Source organism: Ammodytes marinus (assembly GCF_949987685.1).
Source record: "Ammodytes marinus genome assembly, chromosome: 10".
NCBI classification, from domain to species: domain Eukaryota; kingdom Metazoa; phylum Chordata; class Actinopteri; order Uranoscopiformes; family Ammodytidae; genus Ammodytes; species Ammodytes marinus.
In genome coordinates, this window is record NC_137214.1 from 10,061,567 (window position 1) to 10,085,511 (window position 23,945).

At 40.0% G+C, this 23,945-nt stretch overlaps 2 protein-coding genes across 5 annotated transcripts; both read right to left on the minus strand.

Annotated features, from left to right (window-relative positions):
- Positions 1–45: 45 nt before the first annotated feature.
- On the minus strand, positions 46–11,986 carry LOC307256825 (uncharacterized protein). Of its 3 annotated transcripts, none has more exons than XM_080035929.1 (9): positions 11,720–11,986; positions 9,814–9,891; positions 7,988–8,176; positions 7,332–7,619; positions 6,720–6,883; positions 6,531–6,602; positions 6,347–6,394; positions 6,066–6,110; positions 46–2,133 (listed from the first exon to the last, which is right to left on the minus strand). In XM_080035929.1, the coding sequence occupies exons 1-9, from the start codon at positions 11,775–11,777 to the stop codon at positions 1,948–1,950; spliced, it is 1,128 nt and encodes a 375-aa protein (XP_079892055.1). In that variant the 5' UTR covers positions 11,778–11,986; the 3' UTR covers positions 46–1,947. The 3 variants fall into 3 exon arrangements, with proteins under 3 accessions (XP_079892055.1, XP_079892054.1, XP_079892056.1); XM_080035928.1 differs by having other exon boundaries at positions 9,784–9,891; XM_080035930.1 differs by lacking the exon at positions 46–2,133 and adding an exon at positions 5,078–5,231 and having other exon boundaries at positions 9,784–9,891.
- A 297-nt stretch (positions 11,987–12,283) lies between these two features.
- On the minus strand, positions 12,284–23,392 carry LOC307256657 (uncharacterized protein). Of its 2 annotated transcripts, none has more exons than XM_080035709.1 (7): positions 23,164–23,392; positions 20,585–20,848; positions 19,971–20,219; positions 18,790–18,956; positions 18,597–18,668; positions 18,449–18,496; positions 12,284–15,569 (listed from the first exon to the last, which is right to left on the minus strand). In XM_080035709.1, exons 1-7 carry the CDS (start codon positions 23,201–23,203, stop codon positions 15,402–15,404), a joined length of 1,008 nt encoding a protein of 335 aa, XP_079891835.1. In that variant the 5' UTR covers positions 23,204–23,392; the 3' UTR covers positions 12,284–15,401. The 2 variants fall into 2 exon arrangements, with proteins under 2 accessions (XP_079891835.1, XP_079891834.1); XM_080035708.1 differs by having other exon boundaries at positions 19,938–20,219.
- Positions 23,393–23,945: the final 553 nt, after the last annotated feature.

Sequence of the window (23,945 nt, forward strand, 5' to 3'; positions counted from 1 at the left end):
ATAAAGATGGAAGTAGAAGAAAGTCCAAAACACAAGACACCACAGCATTGTCTAATCAGCTTTTATGCAACTGATGCACCTATGACACAGAATCCCAACATGTACACTTGTTTAAAAACGGTTTTACAACACATATATCATGCAATTTAAAAAGGCTCCAGTTAGTGGTCAAAAAAACAACTCTTCTACACGATGTTGAAAATATGACATGCTTCCTAAAATGTTCAAAAAGTGAACCATTCAAATGAAAACAGCTGACATCTGTTGACGTAAATAAATATTATAGTGTTACAGAACCTCTGTTTTGTTTTGTTTTGTTTATATGTAAGATATAGAATGCTGAAAGAAGCATGTTGCACCTGTTGACAACTTTATGGCTTGCATGTGTGTGACTTTGTTATCACAAATGTATTGAAGAGTTATTTATACATATAGTAATATATGTAATACATTTAAGGCGCAACATCGACATGAGTGCAGTAGTTGTGTCAAGGAAAAGGCAACGGGTGCTGACATATATCTACACAAACGCTATGATACAGCTTTAAAACATTTAGATATGTGTGCGCAGGACTCTTGCGTGGAAATAAAAAGGTTATTTTGCCGATATTAAGTTAAGTATCCACAGCTCATGTGAGGTTAATTCTCATTCTGGATCTACACTAAATGGTGTAATGCAGGCATCAAATACAACAAACCACTTTAAAATACACTAGCAGATGAAAGACAAAGGACACGGCAACGTCTACTACTTTTCCAAAATGGAGAGCTTTGGGGAGAGACGGAGAGATAAGGCTACGTTATGTTTATTGTCTTCCCTGAAAAATTATCAAGTCAAGGTCTGGTCTGCAACAAATGATGTGTCCCTAACAGAACCGCAGGAACAAAGAAAGATATTCACTCGATGAGAATACAGCACTGTCTCTCAGTGAGACGCAAGAGGTAGGAAGTCACTGTAAATAATGCAGACACTCAGTTTGGAAAAAAACAAGTTTTTACGGAAGATTGCTCTTTGACCTATAGCTTAAAACCTGTGAACCTTGGTCTAACACATGTGGCCATCGAAAGGCTGAAATGGTCATAGTAAAACTTAAAATAAATGAGACTAAAGCAGGTGCAAAATATGGTCTCCAGGGAATGCGCCTATTTGGCGCCTTGCCGAGCAGTTAGGTGAGAAGATTTATTATTATTCTTTCGGACAATTCCACACAATACACAATTATCTCTTTCACATCATACATCTTAATTTGTGTTGTCCGAAGGGTGACGGAAGAAGCCTAAGGCTTATCGAGTCCCGCCCCCAATTTCATCAGATTCAGAATCAGATACACATTTACTGATCACAGAAAAAAATAAAAAATAAAAAAATGTTTTAAAGAAATAAAAAAATAAGAAATGAAAATAAAAAATGAAAAATGTAAATGAAAATGAAAAGGAAGAAAACAAAAAGGAAGAAAACACAATTTTGCATTTTTTTTTTTTTTTTTGTCTGATAAGCTGCAGTCCAATACACAGTCAAATTTTCATTCTCCTTATCCATTGACCTTGCACAACTGACATGCTTTCCATTTTCCCGATGAATTTAATTACACATCGATATCCTCTCCATCCACTGTAGCCATTTTTTGGATGTTTCCTTTGATATCTGCGATGTCTCCTTTCATGCCATCGATTCCAGCGACTTTTCCTTTGATAACTGTGATGTCTCCTTTGATAGATGCAATACTGGATGCAAGGTTTGCTATCCCCTCCCGAACAGCTGCTCCATCCATATCTTTCAGCGCTGTAAATCTTCCATCTAAAGATTGATAGCACTCTCATGTCAGTTCAGAGAATATGAAGCTACAGCAGCCATCGGTGAAGAGACATATCACCCATGATGACAAATGTCACACCGATCAAAGAATTAGTAACATTTTTGAATGTTCCATTTCAAAATCAAGGCCTTCACAGGAAGTTGAGTTGGTCTGAGTTAGAAACATTACAGACATTATATTCTGTACTGAGCAGTGGAGCAGAGGGTAAGGAAATTTCAAAGCGCGGCCCGGGGTCGGAGTTGACAGGGACTGGGACAGGGACAGGGACAGGGACGGGGGCGGCCTTGGCTTCGGGCTGCGCTGCTGAACCCATAACCTGGAGAGCAAAGACAAACATGTTACTGTGTATCACCAGGAAAAGGCCTGAATAAAAGGTGTAGTGTGTAATATCGGAATGTTTAGCGTCACCTTATGTTGAAAGTGCTAGATTGCAACGCTCCCTTGTTAAATACAAAAGCTACAGTGGCCGTCATGGATAAGAAGATAGTGACTAAAGATGGCATCGCCCACCACTGCCTCAAGTCTTTCCACAATATCAAGTGATGAGGTTAATATGTGTTAAGTTATTTATTCTATAGTAGGGGAGGACGGGTGAATGTGAGACATCGGGTAATGTGAGACACCCCCTGTATCTAGGACACAAAACACATTTTTGGTCATGTGAGATACAGTGGAGGAAATAAGTATTTGATCCCTCACCGATTTTGTAAGTTTTCCCATTTACAAAGAAATGAGCGGTATTTAATTTTAAAGCTAGGTTCATTTGAACAGTGATAGACAGAATATCAAAAAGAAAATCCAGAAAATCACATTAAAAAAAACATGTACATTATTTTGCGTTTCATCGAGTGAAATAAGTATTTGATCCCCTACCAACCATAAATAATTCTGGCTCCCACAGATTAGTCCTCGTGCTTTAAAAAAGTATTCCTAATCTCAACTAGTTTCCTGTATAAAACACACCTGTCTCAACTTGTTATCTATATAAAAGACACCTGTCCACAGAGTCAATAAATCAAACTCCAACATCTCCATCATGGGCAAGACCAAAGAGCTGTCTAAGGACATCAGGGACAAGATTGTAGACCTGCACAAGGCCGGAATAGACTACAAGACCATTGGTGAGAATCTGGGTGAGAAGGAAACAACTGTTGGTGCGATTATTCGAAAATGAAAGAAACACAAAATGACCATCAATCTCCCTATGTCTGGGGCTCCATGCAAGATCTCACCTTGTGGGGTATCAATGATCATGAGAATGGTGAGGGATCAGTCCAGATCTACACGGGAGGAGCTTGTTTATGATCCCAAGGCAGCTGGAACCACAGTCACCAAGAAAACCATTGGTAACACACTATGCCGTAATGGATTGAAATCCTGTAGGGCCCGTAAGTTCCGCCTGCTCAAGAAGGGAACCAAAGTTTGCCAATGAACACCTGAATGACTCAGAGAATGCTTGGGAGAAGGTGATGTGGTCAGATCAGAACAAAATCAAGTTCTTTGGTATTATAGTCACTCGCCATGCTTGGAGGAAGAGGAATTCTGACTATGACCCCAAGAACACCATCCCCACAGTCAAGCATGGAGGTTGAGGCATTATGCTTTGGGGGTGTTTCTCTTCTAAGGGGACAGGTGGACTTCACTGCATCGAGGGAACTATGGATGGAGCCATGTACCATGAAATACTGGGTGACAACCTCTTTCTCTCTGCCAGGTCCGTAAAAATGGGTCGTGGATGGGTCTTCTAGCACGTCAATTACCCTAAAAATACAGCAAAGGCAACAAGGGAATGGCTCAAGAAGAAGCACATTAAGGTCATGGAGTGGCCTAGCCAGTCTCCGGACCTTAATCCAATAGATCTGTGGAGGGAACTGAAGCTCAAGCGACAGCCTCGAAACCTTAAAGATTAGGAGAGGATCTGCAAAGAGGAGTGGTTCAAATATCCTCCTGAGATGTGTGCAAACCTGATCATCAACTACAAGACACATCTGACCTTTGCACTTGCCAACAAGAGTTTCTCCACCAAGTACTAAGCAATGTTTTGATAGGGGATCAAATACTTATTTCACTTAATGAAATGCAAAATAATTTCTATCTTTTTTTTATGTGATTTTCTGGATTTTCCTTTTGACATTCTGTCTATCACTGTTAAAATAAACCTAGCATTAAAATTATAGGCCGTTAATTTAATTGTAAGTGGGAAAACTTACAAAATCAGTGAGGGATCAAATACTTATTTTCTTCACTGAATATGTTTTCAAGCCCCTCTCTTTTCCCCTTGGCCATGAAAGAGAGGACCTCATGGTGATGACAAAAATGTCTTTTTTGCATGTAAAGGTAAATTTTCTTGCTGTCAACTTTATCGATTGTTGTGCCTAATCAAAAAACTTCTATTACACATGTTGATGAACTACCAACATATGAAACCATGTGATGATGATAACTGAAGATTAGCCTGAATTGCAGAGAAGTAGTTTTTTCTCAAATTGTGGCAGTGGGGTAAAGTGAGACAAATGCTGTGGGGTAAAGTGAGACAGTGTCTGTGCCCTCTTTTAATGAATCCATTATATTTGAGGTAACAAGGAGACTAGTTTGAAAAGACAAAAGACACTGTGGGCTGGAGGTGGGGGTTGATGGTTGAAGGGGTGTCAGCAAGGACATGGTTTGGCACGTATGTATGTGGGGGACAGGAGAGTGACCTTTAACATCAATAGACTCTAAGAAATATGTCTTTATTCAATGAATGATCCCAATAAAACAAATGCAGAAAAAAAAGACTCAAAAGATGGAAAATGACAGCTGGGTCTAGTCCTGTTCTGAGTCCCAGACTGTTCTGGTTCTGATTGTCCTTTGCTCTGACCCCCAAACTGTGTTTTAATCTAACTGGTTCTATCTGTCATTTGAATGTTAATTATTGAATATGAATTATATGTTGTATTTGATCAGAGTTACTTTCAAGTGTTAAGAAAAATGTTTTGCTTAATTGACCAATCCCCATGATTCTGTTATTAGTCCGACATTAGTTTTGTAATATTTGGTTTTCAAGCTAGCTGTCAGGATTCTAACTGTTACAATTTGTGTTGTTATGGTAGTTTCCGAGTGGAAAAAGTAAGTGGTTCAGTTTACCCCCTTGATTTTTCTAGTCTGTCTCAGTTTACCCTACAGCTGGGGTAAAGTGAGACACATGACAACTTTTTTTAAAACAATCATATTTTCACTGCCCTTTGACTTGAATAAATTCTGCTAATGCCCATTTCTAGGAAACATCCTGAATTAATGGGAAATGTGTACATTTGAGTGATAAATCATTTTAGCTCGCTTAGAGGGGAGCAAATGTAAAAAGTGTCTCAGATTACCCCGTTCTCCCCTACTTCTTCTCCGTCTTCGAACAGGTGCATTTCCCCAGGACACCAACTTTAAATAAAATAGCGTTTGGCTGTTAAGTTTGTACATTCTTTGCAATTGAGGAACATGGTGGTGCAACATGGCAACCTCTGTGGAGGACAGCAGTGAATGTCAGGCTGTCTGACTAAACTTATGCTCAACTTTAACTGTTTAAACACTGAGAGACAGTAATTCTGCATAGTGTTTTCTCCATAGCACATGCACCCAAAAGGCAAAATTAGGCCACTGTACGGGGAACCTAATTATGATTCCTCTACCATACCGGCATCTAAGAGGGATCCTTTGGCTGCATCTCAATAGATAATAGCATGGAGGAACAGGGCACTGATCACAACCTTTCTGAATCCAGTTGTTTGGTGTTTTGTGAACCCAACGGAGCCTTCAAGGCAGCGCTGCCTGGAAGGCACCATTGGGGGCACAACAGTTATGGTTAGGGTTAGGGTTGGTGCATTGAAGGCTCCGTTGGGGGCACAAAATACCATCGAGCCTGAATCCACCAGTGTTGAAAAAAAAAATTGACCACTAGTTGCGCTATGGAGCAATATTTTTATGAATAGGTCACACTTGCGGGTTTCAAACCTTTAGGACAAATCATCTTAACAAATGGACAAACAAAAGGAAATGCACCCATTGAAATGTTAGCCCTTAAGGTCTCTCCACGGGGCACCTTCAATTCGGATAAGCAGTGATCATCACAAACAATAAACTGGAAGATCCCAAACCACCAAGAGAACCCAACTTGGTCTGCAAATACTACTACAACTGCAATTATTTGTATCAAGTGTTTGAGTGTCTGTGTGCGTATTTGCAGGTCCATGTTTGCTCAGACTAAACAGGTCATACCTCAGAATAAGGCGGCGGCATATTCGCAGTAGTTGGATTTTGTATCTGCAGAGAGAAGAGACACAAAATATTAGTAGGAGGATTCTCAGAAAAAACTCCACAGGGCACCTTCAGATAAGCAGTGACACACAAACAATAGGCCTGTAACGGAGAGCCAGCAATAAATCCCAATTTGGTCTGCAAATACTATGTGAACTCTGCAATTATTTATTTATCAAGTGTTTGAGTGTATGAGTGTGTATTGTGCGTGTCCATGTTTGCTCAGACTGATCAGGTCATACCTCAGAATAAGGTGGCGGCGGCACATTCACGGTAGTTGGATTGTGTATCTGCAGAGAGGAGAGACACACAACATATTAGTAAGAGAGGAGAGAATAAACTATTTCTACCAGAGGCAACAAACACAAACACAAACACACACACACACACACACACACACACACACATTAACAAACACACACTTACCAGAGGGACAGTCGGAGTGTAAGAAGGCTGAGCAGGGTAGAGACTGACTGGTTCTTGCCTCGGTCTAACAGGCTGCAGTTTGAATGAAACAACAATGGGGGCACATGACTTCAACAGCAGGACGTTTAACTGAACATTATAGCACACACATAGGCTGCACATTACTGTCAGGTAGCAGAATGCGTTCACCTCATGGCCATAATGCGTAACAGCAGGTTCAGCCTCAGGAGTCACAGCTTTGTCCTTTTTGGAGGAGCTCTTCTCACAGTAGCAGCTCACGCAACAACAAAGGATAAGTGCACCGAGGAAGACGCCAAAACCAATACCAATACTAGCTGGATCAAAGGTGTCTTCTGAAAAAAGGAATCCACAGAAAATGCACCAGCAACAGTGTAAATCACTAATCGCGCAATTTGCAACAATGTCAAATATTTTCTTCTGCTTTGCTTCCAGTCCCTCAACTGTGAGGAAACCCCTGCATTCCTGCCATGTGAATCACTGTACAGTGATGTAACAAATGACGGAACTTGTGATGGTAACTTATAACCAGGTTGAAGATAGTAAATAGGTAGGACTACAGTACGTGAAAGTGAAAAGTAAAAGAGGTGTAAACACACTGGTCAGGGGACACACATTAGGTAAGAGAACCAAGTTGTCTATAGTTATGAAACTTTTGGAAACTGCCTTGTATAAAACGAACAAAAATAGCTAAAAATAAATAAATAAAAAGTACAAGATGATTTATTAACACGATCAGCTGACACTTATTTTGAACAACAAAAAAGAAAACTTGTTACTCACCACCACCCTCCATTGTCACATACACATTTACGGCAGTGCCACCTTCTCCATCTGTGAACTCAAAGTGCCCGCTGCAAGCCATTTGGAGGTGTTTGTTTGTAATCCCACACGACCTTACCCATTCAAACCCGAAGCAAGACGAATATTCTCTCTGCAGCTGGCCTCCAGAAACTATCACAGTCTCAAACCCATAGTCAGAGGAGTGTTTGATGTTGCAGGACTCCGCTGGCAGATCAGCGGTGAAGCTGAAGTATTCACCAACACTCTTTGTAACGGTCTCTTCAAGTGCTGGAAGACAGAGAATATCAAAGTGATTCTCCACCCAAAAACCAATCACTCATCCCATGTTTCCTCAAAACTCTGTGTAAGTTTGTGAGTTTTTGTCTTTCACGTGGCATGGCAGCTGTGGTCAGTGTTTTGGGGCAATAGGCTTACTTATGAGTTTTCTAACAAACCCAGTATTACCATGACCCATAAGGCCGTCTAAATAAAAAAATGTATTGACGTTTGTTTGTTTATAGTCATGTGTTTTATGACCTAGGGCCAGGTATGATATTATTACACTCAAATGCTTAAGACCAGATGATCATGAAAAAAGTGTGAATGCCACGTTGTCTTAAGAGAAAAGAAAAGTGAAAACTTCCAAGGATCCTTACCTTTTACATGAAGGTAGAATGTGGAAAGTGTTCTACCATCGTTGTCTTTCATGATGTAGCGACCAATGTCTCTCTGAGTCACTGCTTCTATCACATAGTTGCTGCCCTCCACCTGCCCCCTGCTGTTCTCTTGGGCAGGTTTGTCACGTGTCCACAAGACGACTTCTTTTCCGTAATAATGCAGTGATTCTTGAGAAGTGGGACAAAACAGGGTACAATGTTGAAAAAATACAAGCCCTATGTTTAGGCAAATTTAATAACATGTATGTTTCCAACATACTAAGCTACTGAGCTAAGCTTTGACACAACCGCCCAGCTTTTGTCCTTTTTATCAAAATGGGCTTTTTACCTTGCCATTCCTTATTTTGGGTCAACACCGTCAGACACCAAAAATAAATGAATTTTCCCTCTATGTACGCTAGACCCATAAGGTGTATATGGATCACAAAAATTCACCAAGACTGACAGAGGCCACAAAAAGTAGTTTCAAAATGCATATGAATATGCATTTTTTATATCGATTTTCCTGTATGTTCTTTAGTTTAATATAGTTTTTACTTTAAAATTAACAGCAATCAAGATGTGTTTCAAATTCCAAAACACATTCTCATGTTAGGTGACTGGTTAGATTTTCACATACGACCAACCATTCCTCAACAACTATGAATTATCATTATGTATTGTTATCAAAATAATATAAATCTGACGGAGTTGATACATATCTGACGGAGTTGACAAGTATATTTTATGGATTTGAGATATCGGACGGTGGTGACAAAAACCCAGATAACCATCAAATACGTAGAATAATCAATCAATCAATCAACAGTGATTTTATAACAGCATATTATTGGTTCAGCGTTAATTCAAGATTCACATTGCAGTCTTTCAATCAGACTTGCTCTAAAAGACTCACACCAAATCGCCTCATTTTGTATATCATCCTGTACTTTTTTAAGAATAATCCATGACTTAAGAAGATTGTGAGAGTTTCCATAAATACAGTATTAGAAAAACTTAAACTCCGTCATTGGCCTGTCACCACCGTCAGACAGGAAATCTGATGGAGTTGACATCTGACGGTGTTGACATATTTAATGTTTCTTAAACAAAACAAATGGAATGTATCTAGTAGCCATTTGCTTTTTCTGTTGATGTTAGGTGTTAGTATGAACTACTTCAGGAAAATAAAATTATCAAAACATTAAAAATAACAAGTCGGTGTTGACATATCATTGTTGTGAAGCAGGACTTTCAAGATTTGGAATGTAAAATATTCTAAAACTACAAGACTTATAAGAGCCTGTCTGACTCTAATGTACTCTGCAGAGGTAGAATGTGACAAGAGGTCCTTCATAGTGACAGCTGCTCCTTATTTTGCTTGATTTTATTACATTTTAATGGATTGTATGACATTGTTGACAAAAAGTGTCCCATCACTTAGAAACCTTATAAAACATGAATGTGTTGTAGAAAAACTGTTTTTATTGATATGAGAGATTATTTAGTGTTGCTTTTGATTAAAAAAAGTATTTTTAATCATTAAAGTACATTTGTAATAAGTGTTATTGCATATGAATGATTGAACCCTTCTCTGTGGACACACTGTTTTGGACGTCGTGAGAAAATAACAAGTGTCATATATTTGACATAATAATGATACAATTTAATTCAAGGGGATACTTGTGCTCCAGACATTCTATTCCTAATGCCCAATAACATCTACAATTTAAAATATTTTTACTTTGAAACTTAACAGCAGTTACATATGAAAGACAGTCTTTTTTCATACTAACGTTTCTCAAAAATAACTGATTTATTTTTACTGAAATGGATGGATTGGGCCTTTCTGTGCAGCCTCATGGTGTATGTGTTCCCGTACTGCTCCTCATCCGATGCCAGGCCTAGAGAGAAGAGGACCAACAAAAAAAAAAATCACTGACAGGTTACTCCCAGGAATCTCCTTGTTAAATGTAAGACTTTGTAATACCATATAAATGTAATGCCAACATCATGGCCATACTTGCAAAAGTAGGAAGGATATAATGGAAATGCTAACGTTGTTTAAGGTACTTTTAACAACAAACATTTATTATAAATCCACATAAATATACTCACATTGGTTTAATACAACAATAGCAATAGCGTTGTGAGTATAACACAATCAAAAAAGTGCTTATTCTTACACATATTATTTTGAGAATATCAAATGTAATGCTTTTAAGACCCTGTGAGAACCCTGCACTGAGTACAAAGCTTTGTGAAAGAAGGCTTGCTCACATTAGTGCTGTTGGGACGTGCATCTTTATTTGAGCTTGTTTGACTAAAACACATTCAAATGTCAATGAATAAGTAGCAACCTTTTATAAATAAGTAATACACCTGGAAGTGAATGCACATATACTTCACAGTATATCACCATCTTATCATAGGTCCTTAACATTAACCCGCTGTAAATGCTCGGGATTGAGTTCAAAGATGTGCAAAAAAAATGCCACAATGAAAAAATGCAGTCCTGCAATCAGTCAAAATAATTTTGGTCAAAATCAGTGACTCATCACGATCCTCGACCTTTCAATATTGTGTGTGCACTGAAGAAAATATGGTGTTGATATACAGCCTAGGTTCTGTAAACTGGTATGTAACCAAAGGGACCCACCGTAGCTAGGAACATACCAGTTTACAGAGCCTAAGCTGTGAATGAACACCAGATTTATATTCCGGACAGGCAGAGTACGGACAGGTAACGGATCTTGAGGACAAGATTACAACAAGCATTTTCCAGAATCGCTGTGTCTTTAATACTCAGCCTAGGCTCTGTGAAAGGGCATGTTGCTAGCTACTGCAAGCCCCGTTTGTTTATATAGCAAACTCTTTGTTTAAATAACAGTTTGCAGGGTCATGGCTGTGTACCAGAATTGTTTTCAGTGCACACACAGTAGTCTGTGGACATGAAGCGGAAAGGGAGGACTGAGGAGATATTCACTGATTTTGACAACAAGCGTTTCCCCGAAATCGCTGACTCCACCTTTAATAGTTGAGAGTAAAAGTAGGCTGTTGATAGCCTGGTGCTACCAGACCATCGTACTTCATGACTACTGAAGGGAAAATGAAATTTGGCCGGAAGTAGGAGGGCGGGCGGAGCCAGGCTAGGCTGTTGAAGTAAGATTTAGCTGAATTAACTTCAATAATTATAAGTGACCTACTGACCCCTTAAAATAATTATTAAAAAAGGCACCAAAAGTTCTTTAATGTACAGATTTTTTGTTTTGTTTGTGCCTTAAGCACAAGGCAACCTAAAATAAATAGGCTTTACAAGCATTGCACGACTCGGACTCTTCTACATAACTCAAAACACCAGTGCAACACTGGTGGTATGATGGTATGCAGTGCATACCTATCCTATACCCAACTCATTCTATGTTATGAGCTCAGCTGATCTATTTTTGTGCATAGGACTACACATGAAAGTATAATCAGTAAGCACTGCATAACCTACAGGTGTTAAAGAAATGTTGTGAGGGAAGAAGTGCAAAAATGTTCTCCAAAAGTGTAGGACTGGAAAGAAGAATAAATGGGAAATTAAATTGTCAACTCCACACTACCGGGTAAATATAGGCTATGGGAAATAGCTAGCCTACTTCCTGAGGCTACCACCGATTCACCATTACTTTACTTACAGCTGAATCTTGAATGAAAACTCTTACAAAGCAGTCTTTTACACTTACTCACCCACTGACAAACAGGCGCTCAGCAACAACACCACAATCATCCTCTGCTGTCTGTCCATCCAAACCAGAAGTCCAGAGAAAACGAAAACCGCCTTCGACCAGTTAGGCGCACTGTGCGTTCTTGTAGTTCATCAAGACATTACCAAAAACGGGGAAACACTTTAATGCATGCCCGGTATTAAGAGAGTGGTTGTTCAATGCTTATGTTGTGGCCATAGAGGTCGTAGCCTACTAGCTTGTATTGCGGGGTAGGAATGTTGGTATTGGGCCCACGTACCCACCCAACCAGGGCGTGGTCTTATCGATAGAGGAGGCCTTCTGCTCGTGATGCATTCGAGTGCGGTCGGAAATGTCATAAGGCCCTTGACTAGGTAACGGGAGTTCATCCTCGGTTGGAAAAGTCGAAACTTTGAAAGGAGATTTATTTTTGAGGTAAGCATGTGTAAGCCATAAAAAGTATTTTTCTGCTGGCCCCTGTTAAAAGGAATTCTTTTTATCCAGAGTTGAGGAAGTAAAACAAGTAGGCTAGAAGATCTATTTCAAATCCTAAACATTTATTATTTAAATTGAGTGAGCAAAAAGCATGTACATGGTTCTTACAGGTTTGGAAAATCACAGTCCACTTTGCAGCTAATCCACATGTAGCCTAGTTAGCCTATCTGAAACCAACCTCCCCATTAAGACCCCAAAATAATGTTTGTAACATAGGCCTAGTAAAATACACAGTGCTTCTGATTGGTCGACAGTAGGCCGTAGATCCCAGGCTTGACCTCCCCTAGCGCGCCATCCATCCCATGGTGGAAGATACCTGTAAGAATTCTCCACTCTCCTTTTGGGGAGTGAAGGCCCTGTAGGTCGTTGCTATGCTGGTTGTCATGCGAGCTAAGCTCCCACAATTGTTATCTCTAACTCTGGGGAATGGAATGATTTCAAAAGTTAGGTAGCTACGCTTGTGTCTTGTGAGATGTGCAGAGTTACAAAAATAGAGAAGGGCAGACGGTCAATTATCTACCAAAACTGTCTTCTTCGTGCTCGTTTAATGTTTTCATGTGCTCTTACATATATGTGAAGGCCAGGGGCCTCTTGTTAGGAATGTGCAGTGCCTGTAACATATGAATGTGTTTAAAATAAAGTCAAGTGGTTAAGTAACATATATGAGTTTGAATTTTATTACTCACAAATTCCCTCTCTTTACACCTCTTAAAGGTGTAAAAACCCCTCTGCAACAGTTACAAGGCTGACGTTTGCTTCTACAGCCCACCTCTCGCTGACCGTCATCTCCATAACAGAACAGACTAAATGCTGTATGCATAAGTAGTAGGGGTGGGAAAAATAATCGATTTTCCGATTAATCGCGATTCTCTCTCGAACAATTCCGAATCGATTCATAAAAGTTAGTAATCGATTTATTTTACTAGTATTTAATACTAGTATTTCCTGTGCCACTGCGCATGCACACCACACAAGTGTGAGTTGTTAAAAGTGGGGACAAAAGGGCAGAGAGCAGCAAACCCATATGACCTGCACTGGCTTTGTGTCTGTTTACGTTTTTGTATGAGAGCTGAATTCCAAGCCATACTTTTTGCACAATGTGTTGACATGACATAGAAAATAATAGAATTGGGGCGCCTTTAGCTCAGTTGGTAAGGTGTCCCCCTCCCGGGCCGGGCCCAGCAGCAGACCCGGGTTCGATTCCCACCCCGCGGTCGTTCTCTGCATGTCACTCCCCTCTCTGCCCCATTTCACCTCTGTCTCTCTGCACTATCAATAAAGCATAAAAATGCCCAAAAAATATCTAAAAAAAAAAAAAATAATAATAATAATAATAATAATAATAATAGAATAGAATAGAAACATGATTCACAAGAGTAGAAAGAAAATTAAACTGAATCGGTTTAGTTTTTACATACTTCCATATTGTGTTGAAATGCAAGCTGCATTGCGCTGGTCATAGAAGGTCATATTTGTGACAAGAAAAGCTTTTTCTCTAATACAATATTAGAGAAGGTAATTCATCTGTTGATTGTATTTAATGATCATCACAAAAGTAGGAAGTGATTAGCAAACTCTGAGTAGCAAACTCAGATGTGTATATAAATATATTTTTGAAAATCACACATAGGTATGTACGTAAAAAAAAATTGCATCGAGATGCATTGAGAATCGATTTTGAATTGAATCGTTGACCTCGGAATCGGAATTCCATCCCTAATAAGTAGGGGAGACCGGGTATGAAAGTAACACGGGTAGAGTTGTAACATCACCAGTTCAACCAATCAGGGATCAGAAATGAGCCACATGACAGTTTCAGTCTCCTCAGACTTCCTTTACGATCACTCATGGAAATTTTCCAGTTGTTGGCGCCATTTCTCTCGGAGGTACGAGAGAAATACCTTTTTTTTTCTTTTCTTCAAGATATTTTTTTGGCATTTTTATGCTTTATTGATAGTGTAGAGACAGAGTTGAAATGAGTTGTATCAGGTAAAACTATAGTTTCTCTAGTAAAGAATGGTGTATCTCCCTCTTGCTAAAGTCAAAGCACCATGCTTATACAGCTAGCTAAACATGGATAACAGTGCCAGGGTAGGTTGTAACACATGTGTTACAACTTACCCCGGCACTGGAAGAAATTTATCACACTGATGATGAAGAGGTTGTAGTGGATTTAAATGGCCTGTATTGACCAGAGTTTGCTGCGCGGGTAGTCTTAAAGGTTGGAAGGTCACTGGTGAGAGACGAAAACACCTATGTAAGGACATGTGTTCCACTTGTTGTGGTGAAACGATCTGTCTATTTGTAGAAGATTAAGACACGTGGTGCACCTCACACAGAGATATAAACGCAGTACTGTAACTTTAAGAGAGTGCCATTGCGGCTCTCAGCCTGCTGCTTCGATGCTACCATGAAATCCTCCTGTAAAATGTCCTGATGGTATCCCTGAAATAAACCTGAAACTGATGAACTGTCCAGTCTACCGCCTTTGTCTTTGTCGCCATGGGGAAACGATTCGGCACTACAAGGTCTCAAAGATTATGTATCAAATATGATACGTATGGCGCTACAGGGTTAAAGCGCAACATCGACATGAGTTCAGTGCAGAGTTGTTTGTAGGAAAAGGCAACCAGTGCTGTCATACAGTATATCTACACAAACGCTATGATACAACTTTAAAACATTTAGATATGTGTGTGCAGGACTCTTGAATGCCTATAAAAAGGTTATTTTGGTGATATGTTAAGTATCCACAGTTCATGTGAAGTTAATTCTCATTCTGGATCTACACTAAACGGTGTAATGCAGGCATCAAATACAACACACCACTTTAAAATACACTACTAGATGAAAGACGAAGGACACAGCAACGTCTACTACTTTTTAAACATAGAGAGCTTTGCGGAGAGACGGAGAGATAAGGCTATGTTATGTTTACTGTCTTCCCTGAAAAATGATCAAGTTAAGGTCTGGTCTGCAACAAATGATGTGTCCCTGACAGAACCGCAGGAACGAAGAAAGATATTCACTTGATGAGAATACAGCACTGTCTCTCAGAAGATTGATAGCACTCTCATGTCAGTTCAGTGAACATGAAGCAGCCATCGTTGAAGGGACACATTACCCATAATGACAAATGTCACACCGATCAAAGAATTAGTAACATTTTTGAATGTTCCATTTCAAGGCCTTCACAGGAAGTTGAGTTTGTCTGAGGTATAAACATTACAGACATTATATTCTGTACTGAGCAGTGGAGCAGAGGGAAAGGAAATTTCAAAGCGCGGCCCGGGGTCGGAGTCGACGGGGACGGGGACTGGGACTGTCGGTGCTTCGGGCTGCGCTGCTGGAGCAGGAACCTGGAGAGCAAAGACAAACATGTTACTGTGTATCACCAGGAAAAGGCCTGAATTAAAAGGTGCAGTGTGTAATATCGGAATATTTAGAGTCACCATATGGGGAATGTTCTAGATTGCAACGCTCCCTTGGTAAACCCATCACTTTAAAGTAATTACAGAAGCTACAATGGCCTTCAAGGACGAGAAGATAGTTACTAATAATGGCATCATCCACCCCTAACTCAACAAAAAAATGGCGGCACAGAAAATTTACTAGCGGGGGTTGATGAGTGGCCATGTCTTGAGCAACAGCGACAAAACTCAGGCTGTCTGACTAAACTTATGCTGAAACAGTTCCACACTAGGAATGTAACGATACAACAACTCGATTTGTATCACGATTTTTGACCCACGTTTCGATCCATACAACGATTTTTGAAATTTGAAAAGCATTTTATTTAGATAACATTTATAATAACATTTAACTTAATGTATCATTTAATGACAAATAACCTGAACAGATTTGAACACAAAGAACAATATAAGCAACATGTATAAATAAATAACCAAAGATATAACACTTCTCTCTTCTCTGTAACAAAACACAGAGAGACAGTAATTCTGCATAGCGTTTTTTCTCCATAGCACATGCACCCTAAAGGCAAATTGGGCCACTGTAAGGGGAATTGAATTATGATTCCTCTACCATATCCAAGAGGAATCTTTTGGCAGCATCTTTTTTAACAAGATAATAGCACGGGTAGCAAGTCACTAATCACAACACTGCTGAATCCCCCAATGTTGAGAAATGAGACATTAAAGGTCACATATTATGCTAAATGCACTTTTTAAATGTGTTCTAACATATCCATGGGTCCACGGTGTGCCTAGAGACTGCCAAAATATATAAAAAAATAACAATCTCTCCTTTTCTCACTCTCCCCCTTTCTGAAACCCCCACCGCTCCCCCCAATATACTCCAGTCAGAATTCTCGCCGACTATTACGTCACAGTCGGCACAGCCACATCCCCATATTTTCTTTATGTGTCCATGCTTCCCCCCCACATTATTAACCAGAAACTTCCACCGTGCAGTGTTCTATGATAACTCCCCTCCCCCCCATTTCTTATTGGTCCACTGCCCCGAGATCCTCTGGAAAATTTTCCGAGCGACAGCCATGTTGTTTTCCCCGCTAAGCGACAAGATGCCCATAGTACAGCAAACCATGCAGAGTGTTGCTTAAACCAACACAGAAGCATTCTGCTTATAATCCACTAATTTATCTTAATCACAGCAGTCTTAATAATGCCGCGTTTATAACGAGACAAAGCTTAGGGAACTACTTGTGTAGTAATTCCATCGGTGAAACTAAAAGGAATCTCCTCAATGGTTGTTTGCCTGTTATGTACCTAGTGTAGCATGTAGCTTCGGGAGTAGCACCCAACGTTTGCTTCTATTACACTAACTTAGCTTTCCCATTGGAGTTTAATAATGCCTCGTTTTTAACACCACAAAGGGTGGGAAGTTATTCCTGTAGAAACCAAATGTGAGGCCACTGTTTTCACTGGTTTTAAATCGTCTGAGTGTTACTTTTAGCCGTTAGCGCACATGTAGCTTCGGATGTAGCACCCAATGTTTGCTTCTATTACACTAACTTAGCTTTCCCATTTGAGTTTAATAATGCCTCGTTTTTAACACCACAAAGGGTGGGAAGTTATTCCTGTAGAAATCAAACTTTGAAGCTACTGTTTTCACTGGTTTTAATCATGTCAAACTGTTATGTCAAAGTATGGCTTCGCTCCGGGTTAACACTGTGGCTGTGTCTTGATTCAGGGGTTGCAGCCTGGTTGCAGCCTACGTAGGCTGCATTTGAAGACCGATTGCGTCATAGCGGCGCGCAAAGGCTGTCCCATTGGCAAGGCTCCTTGCAAGGCTCCTCATATGCGGTCGTGAAATGCAGCCTTCGTTTCACGGTTTTGAAGGCTGCATCAGATGTATCCTTCGTGGCCCAACATATCCCAAGATTCATTGCGTTTTTTTCAGAGATTGCATAAAATAAAATAAAAAATAACAAAACAGCAACGTGTTGCTCCATCTTCTTAACTTTTATCTTCCTTTCTTTTTTTCTTGTACTTTTTTTTCTTTTCGTCTGGTAGGCAACTTCTTTTTCTTTTTTCCTCCATTGACAGGGCTGTCTCCGTTGGCAGCAATCAGGGTTGCTAGGCAGCACAGGAGCGGCGAGTCGTCACGCAAGGTAACGGCTTGTTACGTAAACCAGAAATGCTCGTAAACGGAGACCTGCGGAGACCGTCTCGTTTAACAAGGCTCGTTGGCCTTGGAACCGGCCTTAAAATCGGCCTTCATAGGCTATAGCCTTCATAGACCGCGAGACTGCGTCCTACCAAGTGCGTGGTCTCTGAATCAAGACACAGCCTGTGTTCGCAGTCACGCAGTGTCTCTCTAGTATCACGAGAGCACGGCAGAGACGGTGGGAGGGCCCGGCAGAGAGGTGGGAGGGGCCAGCCAGATCGCAGGCTGCAGACACCAATATAGGTCATCCGGAGACCAGAGGAACATCAGGGTATAGAGGCTTGCTACAATAAATGATCTGAACAGGTAGTATTAGGGACTACTTAGACCATATAAAATTGACAGCAAAGTGCATAATATGTGAGCTTTAAAGGAACCCTGTGGAGGTGTGACCACTAGTTGCGCTATGGAGCAAGGTTTTTTTATGAATAGGTCACACTTGCGGGTTTCAAACCTTTAGGACAAATCATCTAAACAAATGCTAATACTGCTAATACTACGTGAACTCTGCAATTATTTTTATCAAGTGTTTGAGTGTCTGTGTGTGTATTGTGTGTGTCCATGTTTGCTCAGACTGATCAGGTCATACCTCAAAATAAGATGGCGGCGGCACATTCACGGTAGTTGGATTGTGTATCTGCAGAGAGGAGAGACACACAACATATTAGTAGGGGAGAGGGGAGAGAATAAACTGTTTCTACCAAAGGAAACACACACACTAACAAACACAGACTTACCAGCGGGACAGTCGGAGTATAAGAAGGCTGAGCAGGGTAGAGACTGACTGGTTCTTGCCTCGGTCTAACAGGCTGCAGTTTGAATGAAACAACAATGGGGGCACATGACTTAAACAGCAGGACGTTTAACTGAACATTATTGCACACACATGCTCATGCCTGTCAGGTAGTTTTGAATGCAGAATGTGTTCACCTCATGGTCATAATGCATAACAGCAGGTTCAGCCTCAGGAGTCACAGCTTTGTCCTTTTTGGAGGAGCTCTTCCCACAGCAGCAGCGCTTCAAGCAACAACAAAGGATAAGTGAACCGATGAAGACGCCAACACCAATCCCAAAATAAGCTGGATCAAACGGGGGTCCTGAAACAAGGAATCCACAGAAAATGCATTAGCAACAGTGTAAGTCATTAATCGCGCAATTTGCAACAATGTCAAATATTTTCTTCTGCTTTGCTTCCAGTCCCTCAAATGTGAGGAAAGCCCTGCATTCCTGTGATGTGAATCACTGTACAGTGATTTTGGACATAACACATTTCGGAACTCGTGATGGTAACTCTTCCATAAGTCATTAGTTACAGACTTAGAAGCAGGTTGAAGATAGTAAATAGGTACAGTATGTGAAAGTGAAAGGGAAAAAGGTGTAAACACACTGCTCAGGGGTCACAGATTAGGTAGTCTGGCTGGCCGGATATAGACAACTAGTATCGCACTCCCAGTTAATGGAGCCGGGAGCGTAATACTAGTTGTCAAACTCCTCCTCTTCCTCCTCCTCTTCCTCTTCCCCGCTGTAGTCTACTGTTTATGCTCCACTCAGAACGGGAGACAACAGAAAGTGCGAGCGTGTGTTTGATATGGTTTGATAGTAGGGCCTATCCAGCTCATAATGTTGCTGCACGCACACAATACATGCGCGCACACGCCACACGACACGTCAATAACTGTGTTGGTGTGCACCTTTTATAATAGGTCCATGGTCGGCACCAAATTTCACTATTTTGAAAGGACACGTAGTGGCTTCCTGGGCTTAGCGCTGCACAAGACGATTGTGATTGGTTAAAGAAACAAAACCAGCCCAGCCTTGTTTTCCCCCACAATACTAGAAACTAAATAGCCTGGATCCAGACTATACTACTAGATGCAGTTTGGTCTGGCTGTGCGAGACATGATACGACACATTAGGTAATAGGACTGAGTTGTCTATAGTTATGAAACTTTTGGGAACTGCCTTGTATAAACAAAACAAAAAAGCTAAAAAACTAAAAGTAGGCTACAAGATGATGATTTATTAACACAATCAGCCGACACTTATTTTGAACAACAACAAAAAAGCTTGTTACTCACTCATTATCACAAACACTTGTAAGGCAATGTCACCTTCTTGATCTTTGACCTCAAAGTGCCCGCTGCTAGCCATTGGGAGGTCCTCGTGTGTAATCCCGCACGGACTTAACAGTTCAAACCCCTCGTCAAAAGGCATATAGTAGCTCTGAAGACGGCCTCGAGAAACTATCCAAGTCTCATCCCCATAATCAGAGTAGTGCTTGATGTTGCAGGACTCAGCTGGCAGATCAGCGGTGAAGCTGAAGTGATCACCAACATTCTGTGTAACGGTCTCTTCGAGTGCTGGAAGACAGAGGATATCAAAATGATTCTCCACCCAAAAACCAATCACTCATCCATGTGTTGCTTCAGAACTCTGTGTAAGTTTGTGAGTTTTTGTCTTTCACGTGGCATGGCAGCTGTGGTCAGTGTTTTGGGATAATAGGCTGACTTGCTTTTTTTTTAATAAACCCGGTATTATCATGACCCATAAGGCTGTGTAACTGAAAAAAGTGCAATATTGACATTTGTTTGTTAATGTTCTTTTGTATTTTGACCTAGGCCCGGTTTGATATTACAAATGCTTAAAACCAAATGACCATGAAAAAAGTGTGTATGGCACGATGTCTTAAGAGAAAATAAAATTGAGAACTTCCAAGGATCCTTACCTTTTACATGAAGGTAGAATGTGGAAAGTGATCTATGATCTTTGTCTCTCATGATGTAGAGACCACTGTCTCTCTGAGTCACTGCTTTTATCACATAGTCGTTGTTCTCCCTGTGCCGCCTGCTGTTTTTTTGGGCAGGTTCGTCGCGTGTCCAAAAGACGGCACCATCTGTGGCGTAATGATCTTTGCTGAACTCGATGGATTGGGCATTTCTGTGTAGCCTCATCCTGTATGTGTTCCCGTACTGCTCCTCCGATGCTAGGCCTAGAGAGAAGAGGACCAGCAGAAACAAAAACACTGACAGGTTACTCCCAGGAATCCCCTAGGTAAATTGAAGACTTTTTAATACCTTCTAAATGCCACTGAAAATAAAATGTAATGCCAACATCATGACCATTCTTGCAGAAGTAGGAAGGTAATGGAAATGCTGACGTTTTATTTTAAAGTACTTTTAAAGAACATTTATTTCACAGTATATCACCATATTGACATTTAAAATGTCAATGCATTTCAATTGGTGGTGTGAAACTGTGGAATGGTATGAGCACGGAGCTAAAGCAATGTCCAAACATGATTCAGTTAAAAAAAAAATTCAAAGCAATGATTTTTTAAAAGGTACAGGGATGAGGGAGAGATTTAAGAAGGAAAGTATATAAAAAAAAAATAAAGAAATTGTATATATTGTATATATATATTTAAAGTGTAATTATGGTGCATCATATTGAATGAATATTTGTATATAGATATATTTATTGTATAGATATGTGGATACATGTATATATAGATATAGATATGTGAATTGTACAAATATAAAGATATAGATATATGGATTGTATAAATGCATATAATAGATATATTTTTGTATAGATGTATGTATGTATATAATAGATATAGATATATGGATTGTATAAATATAAAAAAAATTATAGTATCAAGTTGTATATTTGTATGGATTGTATCAAATATAGTATAACTAATTGTATAGATTTGTAAAAAGGATTATAAAGAACACAGGAAGCTAATATAATAAATATAAGTTATTGAGCTGTGGAAAAGGGGTAGGATCAAATAAGTTTATACTTCTTCCTACTCCTTTTCAGGCATATCAATTCAATATGTTATTTGTTTATTTTTTGTTTATTTTTATTTCTTTTGTGAAATCATTTGAACATATTTTTTTTATTGTATTTTCATGCTTTTAATTTTTCTTTTTTTTGATATGTCTGAAAAAAATGTAATCAAATCAAATCAAAAATAATATCATAGGTCCTTAACATGAACCAGCTGCAAATGCTCAGGAATGAGTTCAGAGATGTGCAAGAAAGGCAGCAAATACCACAATGAAAAAATACGTTGTTCCAAGGGAAAGTCCTGCAATCAAAAACTAAAGGGGGAGCCAGCTATCCTAGAGAATGCTTGTTGTCCAAATACTGTAAGTCAAAATCAGTGAATATCTCCTCACGATCCTCGACCTATCAATATTGTGTGTGCGCTGAAGAAAATATGGTGTTGATATACAGCCTAGGCTCTGTAAACTGGTATGTAAACAAAGGGACCCACCGTAGCTAGGAACATACCAGTTTACAGAGCCTAAGCTATGAATGAACACCAGATTTATATTCCGGACAGACACAGTACGGACAGGTAACGGATCTTGAGGACAAGATTACAACAAGCATTTTCCAGAATCGCTGTGTCTTTAATACTCAGCCTAGGCTCTGTGAAAGGGCATGTTGCTAGCTACTGCAAGCCCTGTTTGTTTATATAGCAAACTCTTTGTTTAAATAACAGTTTGCAGAGTCATGGCTGTGTACCAGAATTGTTTTCAGTGCACACACAGTAGTCTGTGGACATGAAGCGGATCGTGAGGACTGAGGAGATATTCACTGATTTTGACATGATTTTGACAACAAGCGTTTCCCCGAAATCGCTGACTCCACCTTTAATAGTTGAGAGTAAAAGTAGGCTGTTGAAGTAAGATTTAGCTGAATGAACTTCAAGAATTAAAAGTGACCTACTGATCCCTTAAAAAAAAATATTAAAAAAGGCACCAAAAGTTCTTTAATGTACAAATGTTTTGTTTTGTTTGTCGTGTTTGCAGGATGAGTTAAACATTTAGGCCTTAAGCACAAGGCAACCTAAAATAAATAGGCTTTACAAGCATTGCACGACTCGGACTCATCTACATAACTCAAAACACCAGTGCAACACTGGTGGTATGATGGTATGCAATGCATTAAACCTATACCCTACTCATTCTATGTTATGAGCTCAGCTGATCTATGTTTTGTGCATAGGACTACACATGAAAGTATAATCAGTAAGCACTGCATAACCTACAGGTGTTAAAGAAATGTTGTGAGGGAAGAAGTGCAAAAATGTTCTCCAAAAGTGTAGGACTGGAAAGAAGAATTAAAGGGTAATGAAATTGTCCACTCCACACTAGCGGGTAAATGTAGGCTATGGGAAATAGTCAGCCTACTTCCTGAGGCTACCACCGATTCACCGTTACTTTACTTACAGCTGAGTCTTTAAACTGAATGAAAACTCTTACAAAGCAGTATTTTACACTTACTCACCCACTGACAAACAGGCGCTCAGCAACAACACCACAATCATCCTCTGCTGTCAATCCAAACCAGAAGTCCAGAGAAAACGAAAACCGCCTTCGACCAGTCAGCGCACTGTGCGTTCATGTAGTTCATCAAGACATTACCAAAAATGGGGAAACACCTTAATGCATGCCCGGTATTAAGAGAGTGGTTGTCCAATGCTTATGTCGTAGACATAGAGGTCGTAGCCTATACCCTTATTACTACAGCTTGCATTGCGGGGTAGAAACCTTGGTATTGGCACCCATTCCACAGGGCGTGGTCTTGTCAATAGAGGAGACCTTCAGCTCGTGATGCGTTCGAGTGCGGTCGGAAATGTCATAAGGCCCTTAACTAGGTAACGGGAGTTCATCCTCGGTTGGAAAAGTCGAAACGTTTGAAAGGAGATTTATTTTTTAGGTAGGACTAAGCATTTTTATATGTGTGGGCTATAGAAAGTATTTGTCTGCTGGTCCCCTCTGCATCAGTTAGGCTACAAGGCTGACGTCTGCTTCTACAGCCCACGTCTCGCTGACCGTCATCTCCATAACGGAACCGACTAAATGCTGTATGGATAATAAATAGCCTACCTCATACAACCCCACTTAAATGATACTGAAGTTACTATCCCTTTGAATAATCCAAAGTTAAAGTTGTTATAATGCCAGCATATTGCTTTTAGTAGGCTATTGTTCGATTCGGCCTATAGCCTACCACTGGTGGAAAGTAGGCTAGGCTACATAGGCTTCTCAGACACTGTTCTTTTTTTT